We start from the raw sequence: 14,704 nt of genomic DNA, 5'->3' as shown, positions 1-14,704 counted from the left end.
CCTCCACAAGCTCCCTTTTCTGCACCTGAAGAGCACCACCACGTGGTAGCCGTCTGCTGGAGGGGGCAGCTTGAGAGTCCTGCTCCTGCAGTGTCCATGGTTTGCCCCTTAGGAAACAAATAGGCTTGCAAATTTGTGCAACAGGACCTTTAGGGGAGTGTGTAGTAAAATCAGGTGGTATTTCCACCATGCTTATCAGGGACTGCTTGGTGTCTCCAAGCTGCAGCCAAGTTCCTCCTCCAGCATGGCCCCTGGCAGACTGCTGTGGCCTGCCAGGTGAGAAAAATGATGAAATGGCATGAATCCAGCACAGAATGATGGTTTAGCAATGTTTTCTCATTTAATTGTAAGCTTTCTCCTCCCTGAGAAAACTTCTTGGTCAAAATTATACACAGGGCTGTGTCTCTTGGAGAGCAAGGCCCTTTTATAGCCAGTATCTGGTCTTAGAGAACAGCTAAAATTGGTTGGTTTGTTGTGTTGAAGCATATTGATCTCTATTCAGTAGCTCATAGTCAAAACGAATTGAGCTGGGACTAGCAAAGCCAGCTGTGTTCCAGTGACTGCTGCTCAAAACCCCCTTGTCCTCTCCCCTCCCCCACCCCATTCCAAAGCCAGGCTCCAAACGCTCCAACAGGAGCTTTTACAGCCAGCTTATTTCTTACCCATTTGAATGGAACAAAACAATTCTTGAACTTTAGATCATATTTACAGACTTGAAACATAAGATGGCATTTTTAAGCCAAGTAATTTCTTAGATTTTGCTATTTTTCTCTTTCTAGCCATTGTCAGGTGATTGCAGACTGAGATAACCGTCCCTTTGAAGTTCAGGCACAGAAGCAGTCTTTATTGTTGCTGATATAGCTCACCAATCTAGCTATAATGTGAATTTTATCCAGTGCTTCCTGTGAATCCCATCCTAGGTTAACTCTCATGAGCAAACGGCAGTGTTAGAGATATAACACTCATCATACTGTTTGCAAAAACAAGAAATTTGCTTTATTTGGTACATGTAAAGCATGAACGGGATGCATGTGTCCACTGTTTTGCCAAAAGAAAGTCAAGGGAAAGATGGAACAAAACACCCACCACTTCTGAGCAGCTGGCTTTGGTCTCTGGGCCGATGTCTCTTCTCTGGCCCGGGATCTCACCTGGTTATCAGACTTCAGATATGTGCATGAGCTCTGGCTGCATGTGGGAAACTCCCCCTTCCCACACACACAGCCCATGGTGCTGGGATATTCAAGCTAGCCAGACTCAGCTGTGCACCTGCGTCCTTTGCCAGTGGGTGTTGCTTGTACTGCTTACATTATCTTCATTTCCACTGCGGCTGGGGTCACGGGCTGCACATGTGTCATCTAGCTTCATCGGCTTCTGGTTTTCAGATGTCTCAGCCTGTTGTGCCGTAGCATATTCGGAGATGATTCTAATACCATCTGCAGCATCTCTCCTTAATTTGCTCTGTTTGCTTATTGCCTCTATGAAGTTCCTTCTCCTCCCCTAGCTCCTTTTTATTCTTGTCAGCTCCCGCTGGGCTATTTGTCACATTCTGATTGTAAGCTTCTCTTGGCAGCAATCTGTGACTTCGATTTGCCTGTAAATGCTTTTGTCCTATACCCATAGTTCCTAAAGAAAGGATTTTAAGTATCTCAAGTGCAAAATATCTTCAATAATATTGGAGTGAGCGATAAGGAGATGGAAGTCGATGTGTAGTAAGCAGAATTTTTTCTAAGTAAGTTTTTTGGTTTTCTTGAAAACAGTAGTTGGCTTTTGAAGGGCAAAAGTCTGGCTTTTAATTGAAGACTCAAGCAATACCCTGGTGTGGGTAAGGCTAAGCAAAGAGGAATTTCAGTGTTTCTGGAGTTCAGAAACCTTGACCAGGCTTTAGTGCTTGCCTGTCAGACAGCCCATGCTTGCACTAAGTGCATGCTCAGTGTATGAGCTTTTTGGGGGGGGACAAGGAGAGGAGGAGGAAATCTTTTGGTGATAGGCACATGATTTGATCTCTTGGAGCAGTCTACAGGAAGGGTACTCTAGAGCCTGAGGCCAGACAGTGCTGGTTTGGACAAAATTTGTTACAGAATTATTAAGCTGGAAAAAAAAAGGAAAGGAGATTTATGCATCTACATCTAACCAAGTTGGTTTGGAACAGATGCAGAATGGAAAAATAATAAAACCATAAGAGACAGTGTCTTCTGGGTACAGTCTTGGTGCTTTTATTTGGCTTTTTCCTCCCCAGTTCTAAATATGCACAGAGTTTGGATAGGAATGATTTTAGAAATACCACCCATTGGTAATCTGGTATTTTTTACTTTCAGTTGATCATCTGCCAGGGTAGATTTAAATATTCCTCCACATATTCTGCTGAGGATGTCAGCTGTGGCTTTGCAGCTGAGCAGTCTGCCATTCCTAATGAGAAGAACAGCCCTTTCTGTAAGCCTCAGCTCTCAAGTGATGCTGAGCATGCGTGGCATTATCTGGTTCTCAGTGACATTGCTTCGTGAGAGGTGTTTGTGTGTCTGTGATTGTGTCTGTGTACAGCCTATTCTAGCACAGTGTACACCAGGATGCCAGGAACCACAGAGAGGAATGAAAAGGAAAGGAAAATATCAATCTTCCCTCCAAAAACTTTGTGCTTGTTAACTATGCGAGTTCCTGATTAGCACTGGAAACTCCAATCTGTGCCTCCCAGCTTGGCAGGAAGCAGATGGTATGGTTGTTCTTCTGGGAGAAGCACTCTCTGGGTTAAGCCACGTCCACAACAGCAACCTCTTGTTGCTTGTTGTTTGTTCTCCTTCCCAGGTTCTGCTTAAATCAAGTGTGTCTGGATTCTCCTGATGTAAGGAGGAAAGATAAACGAGATGTGTAGTATATGTGCCAAGCCAGCAGTACCCACCTGATGACTTTTGTGTTGTGCAGGTATGCCTGCAGCCTCTCTGGTCACCCCTGCAGATGTGATCAAAACAAGGCTACAGGTGGCAGCCCGAGCAGGACAGACCACCTACAGTGGTGTTGTGGACTGTTTTGCCAAGATCCTGCGGGAAGAAGGTCCAAAGGCTCTCTGGAAAGGAGCAGGAGGTGTGTAAAAGAGCTTTGATTGCCAAGTGATTTCTAATGTGGCATTTGTCACTTAGGAACTCTCTTCTTTTTTTTCAAGCTCGTGTATTTCGATCTTCTCCTCAGTTTGGTGTAACTCTGGTGACTTACGAGCTACTGCAGAGATGGTTTTATGTGGACTTTGGAGGAGTGTAAGTATGTGATGTCTGAATATACCAGGGATCCTGAAGTTACCCTTGGTTCTGTTGGGTCTCGGTCCTCCTCACAAGATCAGAGCCAGGGGCTTGCTAGAACATGTTGTAAAGGCTTTGTAAATATTATTTCAAACACACTTCACTGGTGGAGGTTGGGATGCTATTCCAGTACCTGTTTCGTAGCAAGATATTACCACATTTTATATCACAATTTCAAGCAGGGGACCTATGTTAGTGTAAACAGAGACAGTGGGAGGCTAAATAATGGGCTAGGGATGTAAATGAAGGAAAAATATGATGCTTGTCAGGTCAGCATACACTCTGCATTAGTCCTCATTATTTAGTGGAGGAGCTGTGTCCCTGATTAGACAGGGCATTTGACATCCAAAAAAGTATGCAATTGTCCCCAAGGTCAAAATCAATTTGTTGGAGCTTCAGCTGTGCCTCCTGCCTTTGTTGACAATACAGGTGGATGTAGCTGTTTAACTTGATCCCAGAGCACCTGCAGACTCTATGGATCTATGGGGACAGCCACCACAAAAATTACTTAAACTCTGCTGTGTTCCTGGATTGGCTGTGTGCTGTAGCAAAGACTTATGAACCCCTGCTACCTCACACTAGTTTTGATTAATGCACTGCAAATTTTATTTGGATTTGACCGTACTCAGTCAAAACATGAAGGCACCTAACTGTTCTGGAAGGTATAAAACAGGTTATTTCTTCTTACATGGCAACATTTAATGTAGTTACTTGCAGGGAAGTACACTCAGATGCCTCATTAAAGTTACTTTATGGAGGAGGTTTTTGTGAATACTGATTTTACTCTATGGATGTTAATTTATTATTTTTATTATTTTGCAGAAAACCAGCTGGATCAGAGACAGTTCCTAAATCTAGGATCACGCTCCCCGCTCCTAACCCTGACCATGTTGGTGGTTATAAATTGGCAGTTGCCACTTTTGCAGGGATTGAAAACAAGTTTGGACTTTACCTACCTCGATTTAAGCCATCGCCACCTACCTCAAAGGCTGCTGCAGCAGTAGGACCCTAAGTTTATTGCTGTAGGGTTTTTGTTATTAGTTGGGAAAGAGCCACTTTTCTAATTGGTTAATACTTCATTCCTTTAGCTTCTCATCATATAAAAGATTAGCTTCATTTGAGTTTTAAGGTAATTTTCATCTTAAATGGAATCATTTGTCTTTCGTGCTTCCGTAACCAGATCACTGTGAAATTCTTACCAGTTGTTTTAAGTTTGGGACCATGAATGTATTTGTCCACATCTGACATGTGCTTGTGTTGGGAAGACACTAATTTTAGGTTCTGTTTATTGGGGAGGGCTGGGTGAGAGCTGTGAACCAGATCATTTTACAGGCAATGCTCAGTTGCAGATTACCAGGGCAGATGTCGCACATCGTCACTCAAATGGAAAACTCATTGGATATCACGGTGCTCAAAGCAGAATGATTTGGACTGTGCGTGTAAATTGGTTTTAAACTTGGTGCGTGTCTGTAGAGGTCAGCAAACATATACCTGGTACCTAAGTATGCCAGTACAGCTTCAACTTTTTAAATCTGTATACGCACAAGTTCTGTTTCTGGATTGTATTATGGAGCTTTTATGTGGAACATGTTTTTGTAATGGAAACCACATTTATAAATGTTTAGCCGTTGTATTATGTTACTGGTATCAAAATGCTCAAAAGAAAGTGTTATTGTCCATAGTCTTTGCACTTTATGGCAGAACTTTTGGCATTCTACTACACATACAAGGAAATTTCATAACTAGGTGCCTATCTTGGGTTGCTGGTGTTTGGAATTCACTTTGTATATGCACTTCTATAGTAAAACGCTGCTTGTTTAAATAACTGCAATAGAAAATTCATGCACTGTATCAATGGTACCTGCCTTAACTGCTGGCTTGTAATTGGCAAATAGGTGGTTTCAGATTCTTATTTACTTCATTGAGTCAAAAGAGATTAAAATAGTCTAAAATAAAAGATTTTACTTAATCTTTGGTGCCTTGCACAGTGTTTAGAAAATTCTGTATTTATGAAGATAGAAATAAACTTTTCAAACAGATGCACACATGGTATTCTGTTACAGAAATAGCGCAGTACATCAAATGTCTTGTTCAACTTCAGTGATAAAGTCAGGTTAGGATGAAGCTAATATTTACACTTGGAGGGTATAAAACACCTGCAGCTTGAGAACAAATTACTACACTTCCCTCACCTAGAAAAGACATCTGTTGGTGGAGGTGTCAGTCAGGAAAAAGAAAGTTTTTTCTCAGTCAGCAGCCAGGATTGAAGCTTAGGTATTTTGATCCTTACTTTTGGAGGGGCAGGTTAGTGCTTATGAGCAACCTGATCACTTAGTCAACTTAACACTGTTGGGTGATCTTCTATGTAGAGTGTCTTCTATGATAACTCTTAAGATGAGGAATTTGGCCTTGCTTGTCTCCTTGGAGTGGGGGGGTGTGAGGGGTGGGTGCCTTCAACCTTGACTGTAAACTGAGGGAATGCACAGATGCAGTGTCTCTGCAGAATGACTTTGCTGGGCAATATCACACTGTGCTGTGGAAATGTAGTTTGTGGAAATACTGAAATGGAAATCACTGTGATTTTGCATTTGTATTTGGGTCATCATGAAAATTATTCTCTTGGACTAATTTGTATTTTGAAGTTACTAGTGAAATGGAGCTCAGGGTTAGGAGTAGCAGCACTTGCACATGTGAAGGGTGCAGGTGACATTTACCTGCAGATGAGTCTTGGAGTCTGGCTAAACTACTGTGCAGAGACTGCACTGGGCTCTGACAGACAGCAGCTGCTTCCTCCCAGCCCTGTGTATCCAAGTCTCCCCAGATGACAGCTCCTTCATTTCAGAAAGGGGGGGGAAAAGCTCTCCTTTGTAATAACCCTTCAAAACCAACCATTAGGATTTTTGTTTGAAGCATGTCACGAAAGTAAAACATTCTCACTGGGAGCTGCCTGTGCTTCACACATGAGATTTTAAGATGTTTAAGAGCTGGTTTTATACTTCATCCCTCAGATTTGCCCGACATATCATGTCAGGGGTTTCTGTGGGAAGTCAGCAGCTCCATGAAGATGTCTGAGTGCAGAGCTGCACCTTTTCTCTGATCCAGGAGAGGAAATGCCTGGCCACTGGATGGGCTTGGTTGGCAGCTGTTTCCTCCTGGCTCATTCTGGAGAGGGACACCCAGGCTGCACCCACCAGAGCACATCCCTCTGCTGCCTGACACGGAACCCTTTGCAACCCGGGCTTTGCAGCCAGGAACGGAAGAGGGATTAGAGATGGGCTATTGTAGGGCTTGCACAACTTCTTGGCTCATGTGATAAAGACCGTTCATTGCTTGTGTTCCACAAAACCAATTTCTCTGCCTCCTGATGCCCTGATATTCCCAGGCCTGGCAGGATATTTATGACTTGTTCTTTATTCTGGGGATGAAGGGCAAAGCTCCCACCCCAGGAACAAAACTCAGGCACAGCTCTCCTATGGCAGATCCATCTCAGAAAGCCACAGCCTTCATCTTCTCTGAGAAGGCCTGGACTGACGACCCCACCCCACCCATGGTGGCTTTTCCCTTCACCATTAACTTTTCTGGAGGATTGTTCTCTCCCTCTGCCCATCTCTTCAGGGTCAGTAGAAGGCAGAGGTAGGGGCAGAAGTGTTGAAGAGCCAGTGGCTGCTTTATTAACACGAAGCTGAGTTCAACACATTCCAAATCATGCTGCAGCTCTGCCCAGAGATCTTGGGGAAGATCTGTGCCCACAGTCGGCTTCCTCCAGACACAAAAGGATGCATTCCTGCCCTGAAAAGCTTGCAGGCCAAGGAATTGTCAGATTTCCTTGCAAACAAACAAAACACCCTGAGGACAATGTTTGTCCTCTCTTGTTTTCTGGGTGAGTTATGCAAATGGGTAAAAAAGTAACCTCACTTGCTTCCTGCACCCTAGCTAACACCCTGAGACAGCACTTCTGAAGAAAAGAAATGGCCAGATACTGATGATAATACCTGTCAGACTGAGAGTGGGGCAGGGGTGTCCCTGAAGCATTTGCCCCATGTTTATGTTTCTCGGTCCAGCAGAGTCCAAGAGATGCTTTTCTTCCTGGTCCCCAGGGAAAGGGTTGGGTTTAAGCTGACTTAATATTGACAGTTTGCAGGGATGCTTCTGTGAGCAAACATACCACAGGCTTCAAAAATAAATTGGGCAGGTTTTTCTAAACCTGTTAAAAATACAAAACCTGACAAGCAGCTCTGCATCATCTTAGGAGGGGACAGCCTGCTTGGGATGACCTTGTCATACAAGTCATGCTGCCTGCTGCTGAGATCCTCTCCAGTGGCACAGGAACGATCAGGAATCCTCCAGCTTTGCTGCTTAAACACTGCTGTGAAACTCACACTCTGTTTTTGGTTTAAATATTTGCCTTTTTTGCATAAGCTAGAAGGCAATTTCCAGAGATAGTGATCATTTGTAAGTTATTTAATGGTTGAGAATATACAAATCTCAAGACGTTTGTATTTTAAGTGTCTCCAGAGACCTTCAAACACATCAAACAACACAGAAGCAGCCTGGGATGAAGTGGTTTCTTTAATGCCACGTGCCATATGGTGGTTCTGCTTTCTGCACGGTGGGCAGTGGATAACTCAGGCTGTGAGACTGGGCAGCCTCCCCTAGTGCTGAATGGGGGGATGTCATCAAAGTGTCTGTTGCCCTTCAGAGAGATGACATTTGAAGTGTAGTAATAATTTTAACTGCTCCTTGCACTGTTCCTCATCACACCAGTGAAGCAGTACTATTGCTTGCAAGATGCATTCCAGCTGCTGTAGTTACATTGCCTGGCCTTCCTCAGACCCCAGGCTGTGCAGACGCTGCCTGCCAGACATGGTGATGTTACTTCAGAAGTATCTTTGCTTATGACTTTGAAGGAGAACTGGTCCTGTAAGCTTCCCCAGCACAGGTGGCTACTCTATAGCACCCTTAGGCTCTGAGACCTGACTTAGGACTGGTGCTGCCCTGGTGACAAGAGAGTGTCCTTTGTCACTAGTCAGTGGAGACCATCCCGCTCCATGTGGGATGCTGTTTTGCTCTGTGAGGGATTTCCAGTCTTCTGCTTTGTGTGCTTTTTATCTACAGTTGCTAAAACTCTTCAGGGCTTTCTCCACCTGTCTTGCATGAAGGAACCTATTCCTCGTTGTTTCCACAGTCCTAGAGATGCAGGCTGTCATTTTTAGTGTGAGGTGTTAATATTCCAGGGCGTGGTAGGGGCTCTGATGTTTCCAGAAGTAGCAAGTGTTTGGGGCATTGGTTCTGAGACCCAGGAGGCAACACCTTCCATCTTGGAAAATTAATTATGGAGCACTTGCTGAGTATCCTGTGGAAAAAGGTGTAGCTCTTGAATCATTGCAACCCAGCACCGTTTGTCCTGCCTGCTTTTTCTCTTTGAAGTAATAAGCTGCAGGTAATTCTGTGGAGTCTAATCTTAGCAGCAGAGACTTGCTCTGACAGCCTTTCCATGACCATGTTTGTGGTGTTTCCAAACTTCAGAGGCAGGCTATTTCACTTCTACCCTTCAAACATCCACTTGGTCCAAGTGCTGTTATTTACGTGATAGACTTGGCATTCTAGCCCCATGCTCAGTTTTGTGTGTCCTGGTCTAATTCCAGGTTGGCTAGTGCTGTGCACATGTTCTTTCAGTATACCCTGACTCTGTCATCTTTCTCTGTTACCATGGGGTCTCTTGAACAAAGTACACATCATAAAGGTAAAGAATCCTGCTTCACCTTTCAGCTAATGCCTTCAGCTCCCACCCCCAGTGCCACATGTCATGTCTCCCCATGTCCTTTCACACCTCCTTTCAGAACAAATCCCACATCCCTGGCCACATCATTCCTCTGCCTCTCATTTATGCTGGCATAGCTCTGATCCTTGGCACTGAAATCAGGGAAGACTCTGGACTTTCCTTCAACAACTATAGGAGAGTTATCCCTTCCACATATACCTCACAGTCCTGTCCTAAATCCTAAACCTCAATTTAGCCTCTTCTTGCCACTTGCCTACTTCTGCTGTAGTTGGATTTGCTTTTTCTGACCTCTGTGGTTCTGATGTGCTCTATAGCTCAGTCTGAGCACAGTTTATAGTCTTCACAGAAAGCTCACTTGCAGTGGCCCTAAAAGAGCCAGGCTGTCTTCTAACCTATTCCGCACCTGGAGCATTCATGACAGCATCCTAGAGCATAGGACATAACTCCTTATGTTCTTCCTTCTATTCTCTGGATGTTCATGGGCAAAAGAGACAAGAGAGGATGATTTCTTTTTACTCCAATGATAATTTTGTATTTATTTCCCTACTGGGCAGATTCTGAGAAACATTTTGTCATATGGGCTGTTTTAGAAAGGCAGTGAAATGCAGCTATTTGTTTAGCAGCAGGAAAATCAAACAAACAAGAACTGTGGGAGATGCCTGGAAGGGCAGCAACAAGGGCAGGTCAGAAACTCCACTGCAAGATAATCTTGAGCAGCAGAAGGTAAATGCCTCTTGTTCTTGCATGCTTTTCTATCTGCTTCAGTTGTGTGAAACGGCTCTTTCACATTATTTCTCTGTATATACAAACCTGGTGATTTCTGTGGAAATTCAGATCTTTCCCTTGTTCCCTCTGTGTACTGTTGAACCCCATATACAAAAAAACCCCAAAAACCTAACAAAAACCAAAAAAACCAACCCAACCCAAAAAAACCCCTTCCCGTTCCCCCATAGGCACGCTGAGATGATGTCCTCACACATTGTGATGTGCTGCTACTCCTCTGGGTGGAAGGGTAGTGGGTTCCCACCTCTGCCTCCCATGACAGCAGTACTTTGCTGTGTATTCACCTGTGCACATGTTTCTGGTCTTGTGACCCACTGAGAACCAAGTCTGCCTTCCCCTCTTCCACTTGGCACTACATCTGCCTTATCCATGTACATTACAACAGTAATGGTTTTTGAAAAGAAAACAGGGCAAGACTGGGGAAAAAACCCCAGTGATGATATCTGAACTGCTCCTTTACAGTCATCTCACCTAGCTGTTGGTTAGCATTCACCTTTAAGCTACAGAAGTGCCCCAAGTCCTACACTGGTTCTTCAGGACAACTCCCAAAACACCCAGGGGAACAGCAGAAACACAAAGTTCTCTAATATATGGCTTCAGTCTTGGAGCCACCTGAAAATGGCTGGCACTGGGAGATAGTTGCAGGTTCCACCATGAAGATAAAAGTAGCCTATGCACTCTCACTGGGAATTGCTTCTAACCACCAAGAAGATAAGGGAAATGCTGCTTTTCCAAAGGATTCATTTTCTCAGCCTGCTCTGGCTTTAGCAGTGCAGACTTCCAAGTGGTTCTGGATCAGGCCATAGCCCCAAATATGATCAGATGATGTGTTCATTCCTCAACATGACTGCCCAAAGACAAGATGTGGCAACGAGACAAGAAACTTAATGTACAAGACCCTTCTTGTCAGACTCACAGTGTTTCTTGCAAAAATGGTTCACCTCCATACCCCTGAGTGTGAACCACTGCTAAACCCAGATGTCAGAGCTGTCTTCTGGCTCAGCAGAGTGTTGTGACATGGACATATTGAGCAGCCTCACCACCAACATCCATCTGGGCTACCGCACTCTGTTTCTTTGCTCAAGCCACAAGAGATTGTCATAAAGGAGCCTATTCCTCTGTCCCCTGTCCCAATCTCTCAAGACAGTCTGAGGAGGCCTTGTCTCTCCTATTCCTTTTCTTTCAGCACATATGGGAGCACGCTGCTGCTCTGCATGTGCATGTGTATGCAGGTAAGCATGCTAGGGATGGAGGGAAAATAAAAATTAGCCCAGAAGCTGACATGAATTAGTGCTTCCCCACGTAAAACTGGTAGCAGGGTTTGATCCATGCAGGTCCATTACTGGGCAGTCCCAATGCTGAAGGTATCTATTTACAAAGCAGCTCATGAGTACTCTGCGAGTCATTTTCCCAGTGCCTCACCAGTGACTGGTAATGAACGTGCTGAGCACTGCTGGCAAGGAAAGATCGACCACACTGCAACTGAACAGGCCTGATACATTTTATTGCCAATACTGGTGTCATACTTGGGAACCACGACCCTTTGTCAGACTGTTAGTGTTAACTTGCATGACAAGTATCAGTGACCTACTGTATCTGAAATATAGTCAAAGTGCCTAGAAATAATAGGCATCTTAAAAAAAAAAGGGAAAGGGAACTAATTTCATCCACTCAAGCCAACCTTTACAGATCTTACATCTTAAGCACAACTGATGTACTGTAATTGTTACATGCACTTTAATGTAGCCTCTATAGCAGCACACAGACAATGCAGTTCTCTCATTATGCACATGCTTTAGGATCGTTTATTTTAATGCTTTCAAATAAATACGTTCCATGCAGCACACCGCAATAAATAAGGAGCAGCAACTTTTGTATAGTACATCCATTCATAATGTAAGTTACCATGTGATACACCACATCTAAAGTCTTTGGCCCAGTCCCATACAGTGAAGCACACCACATCTGCACATAATCATATCTGGCTTCATATGGATTTAATAGGACTATGCCAGAAGGGCAATGTGAGCACAAGTTTAACCAGGGGTTCCTAGCTATTAAATACAGCTACTAAGTAGTTAAAAGGCAACAACTAAACCCATAAAGGGTTGATTTGTCTTTTCTTTCTTACTTCTCAGACAGAAATATAAAGTATGAAAATGCTCTGGATATTTTCAGCCTTGTGTAAAGCAGTGTGATTAATGTGGAATGCTTTGAGCAATACTGGCACGTACACTGGCATCAAAAGCCACAGCAAGACTGACTCTGACACTGAACACTGGTGTACTCAGCGGGGGAAGCTGCTGTTCTGGCGGGTGCTGCTCCTCTCCCTCTATGCCGAGAGCTCCACCGCCCCCTCCTCCTCGCTGTCGGCTCGGTTGGCGCGGATCTCCACCAAGGTGCGGGCGAAGCGCGTCCACTCGTCGTTGTGTGGAACAGCCAGCTGCAGGACAAACCAGCAGAGAAGTAATTAAGACACTGGCAGTAGTGCAGGACTGGTTGGGTCTCCCTCTGGCCCCAAACTGAGGCACCTCCTTTGAGGAGAGCTCCTACCGCAATCCTACCACATGTGCAAGCATGGCTGTGCACAGTGAAGCACCAAGGCATGTGCCTCACCAACCTGCTGGGGGCTGGTACCTGGAAGTGTGGCCAAGTTCTCAAGGCACATTGGCAGTTTCCTACCCAAGCACCAGCCACAAGGAGCCTTTAGTCACTGGCAGAGGAAAAGGCTTTATCTGCTTGATTTTGTAGTGTTGCTGCAAAATCTATCCCTTGGTTAAAATATTTCAGATTTTCCAAACTAGAGCAAGGCCTTGATCTCTACATGTACACACACGTATGTTTCACTTTACACGCACGAGCTGGCCATTGGCAGTCAGCAAGGCTGTGCCTAAGTGTAATTGTTTGCAGGACCCAGGTCAGTGTGCACAAGGTAACAGAGCTTTTAAAACACTGTGTTGAAACTATTTTCCTGAACTTCATTAAAGCTCTAAGTAGTAAAATAAATATATTGTTTTATTTTACTTACCCTCCTCTATGTTAAGGAATTCTCAGTTATAGGAAATGCATTACAATGGAAATGTTATACCAACTGGATACTGCATTACTGGTCTGATTTTTTAAAATCATCATGCAAGATCTATTTCCATTTAATACCATTGATGTTTCTAATGAAGAGCTCTTGAACATTAGGCTTCAAGAGGAATGTGTAATCTAAATAGCTGAACTTCCAGACAAAATGCTTTAGTGCTATGGCAAAATAATACTGCAGTCATTTCCAGCTGGATCCAATACTGCAATTTCTGGAAGATAATGCAAGCTGGGATTGAGATAATTAAAAAGAAAAAAAAAACAAAACAGCAAAAAACCCAACCAAAAAACCCTGAAACACCAAAACAAAACAAAAATTTTTCTCAACTTTGTTTTCATTAAGCCAAATTCCAGAAAACAGCAACAAGCATCCACAAGATCCATGCAAGTTTTTACTGCCCTCCTGAAGTGCTGTGATCACGTCCTGCATATAATATGAAAGAATAACTGTTTCAAGACATTATGCAGTGCTTGCTACTGAAGAAGGCAACTGTTTTGGAAACTACAGGAAACTATCATAAACTGTTGTCCACCTTAGCAAATGGATGACTTTGGACTGAAGAATGGGTATAACCATAGCTAATCCAGTCTGTACTACCCAATATTCAATCTGAACTGACTTAAATCTTTTAATACACCACAAGAAGTGCCAAGCAGATGGTGAGCTAATTATGTCCATGTGGCACTAGTAGATCATAGGTGCCCATGAGGCATATGGTACATTGTACTGGAAAACAGTCAAATTATTCTCTTCTCCTTACATCTCGACTGGATACACAGAACTGGAAACTAAGAAAAGCATCTTTTACATTACCCAGCTGGGAAAAGGACTTGTGTGTATATATATATATATATATATATGTATGTCCAAGAGAAGCTGTGTGTGAAAGCTTCACATACACTGCTGCAAGTGTTAATCATATGGACAAGAATTTGCAATACAAGATCTAAACATCTCCATATCTCACTGGTGATTATCAGGCTTTTTTCAATTATTTTTTATCTAGCTTTGCCTCTACATCCAGTAGACAGAAGACACTGTGTGTTTTTTGACACTTCCCATGTATTATACATGTATCAGTGACATTATGACGGTCTGGTGTGCAGGTTTGGGTTTTTTTCTGTTGAAACACCAAATATAGTACAGTTAGCATTAGCTGAGGCTACGGACTGAGAAATGCAACCTGTGAAAAACTGTCCCAGCCCAGTTAATATAGGCATTGCTGCAGTCTCTGGGTTTCCCCATCTTTGCCGTCCACTTCTGGCATTTTTCTCCTTTACTTCTCCCAGGAATGGAGACCAGAGTTACAAGAGTAAATCATTTCAGACAGCTGTCTCTCATACTCACATGCACAGATGTGGATCTGGGATGGCCTATATTTGAAAGACCACTCTGTTTTTTCAAAATCCTTCAGCAGAAAGAACTGTAGCACCAGAAGAGAGGTCAGTGCACCAGCACACAAGTACTTGTAGCACATGTTTGGTCACTGCCACACACCTATACCAGCTTTTGTATAGTATTAAGGGGCAGTGAAGAGATCCTTCTATCAGAGATGGAACCAAAAACAGCTGTGAAACCATCCCCCTGTTATTGCTACATCTCCTAAAAGATTTCATTTCTTCTGATGTGTACAGACAGCACTGCTATTTGTCAAACTCTTGAATGAAATGAATCTCACCAATTTCAAGCAGAAAAATAAATTAAAGTGGAGCAATATCCTAGGCAAAAGACTTTCTGAATTTAATAAAGCATCATTGCTTC

The 14,704-nt window shown here is 43.6% G+C and overlaps 2 protein-coding genes across 5 annotated transcripts in view; one reads left to right on the top strand and one right to left on the bottom strand.

Moving 5' to 3' along the window:
- The window catches only part of SLC25A13 (solute carrier family 25 member 13), a 102,561-nt gene extending 98,228 nt beyond the window's left edge, over positions 1-4,333 (top strand). The window contains exons 16-18 of the mRNA XM_062495123.1: positions 2,917-3,075; positions 3,155-3,245; positions 4,110-4,333. Coding sequence (XP_062351107.1) covers positions 2,917-3,075; positions 3,155-3,245; positions 4,110-4,299 — 440 coding nt within the window. The 3' untranslated portion in view covers positions 4,300-4,333. The remainder of the gene's footprint in view (positions 1-2,916; positions 3,076-3,154; positions 3,246-4,109) is intronic.
- A 7,851-nt stretch (positions 4,334-12,184) lies between these two features.
- DYNC1I1 (dynein cytoplasmic 1 intermediate chain 1) overlaps positions 12,185-14,704 on the bottom strand; it is a 166,969-nt gene continuing 164,449 nt past the window's right edge. For all 4 annotated transcript variants that reach the window (XM_062495086.1, XM_062495102.1, XM_062495094.1 and 1 more), the window contains one exon: positions 12,185-12,295. In XM_062495086.1, the coding sequence (XP_062351070.1) occupies positions 12,185-12,295 (111 nt within the window). The remainder of the gene's footprint in view (positions 12,296-14,704) is intronic.

This window comes from Cinclus cinclus, chromosome 1 (assembly GCF_963662255.1).
Source record: "Cinclus cinclus chromosome 1, bCinCin1.1, whole genome shotgun sequence".
Lineage (NCBI taxonomy): Eukaryota > Metazoa > Chordata > Aves > Passeriformes > Cinclidae > Cinclus > Cinclus cinclus.
This window is presented reverse-complemented; position numbering and strand designations above follow the sequence as displayed.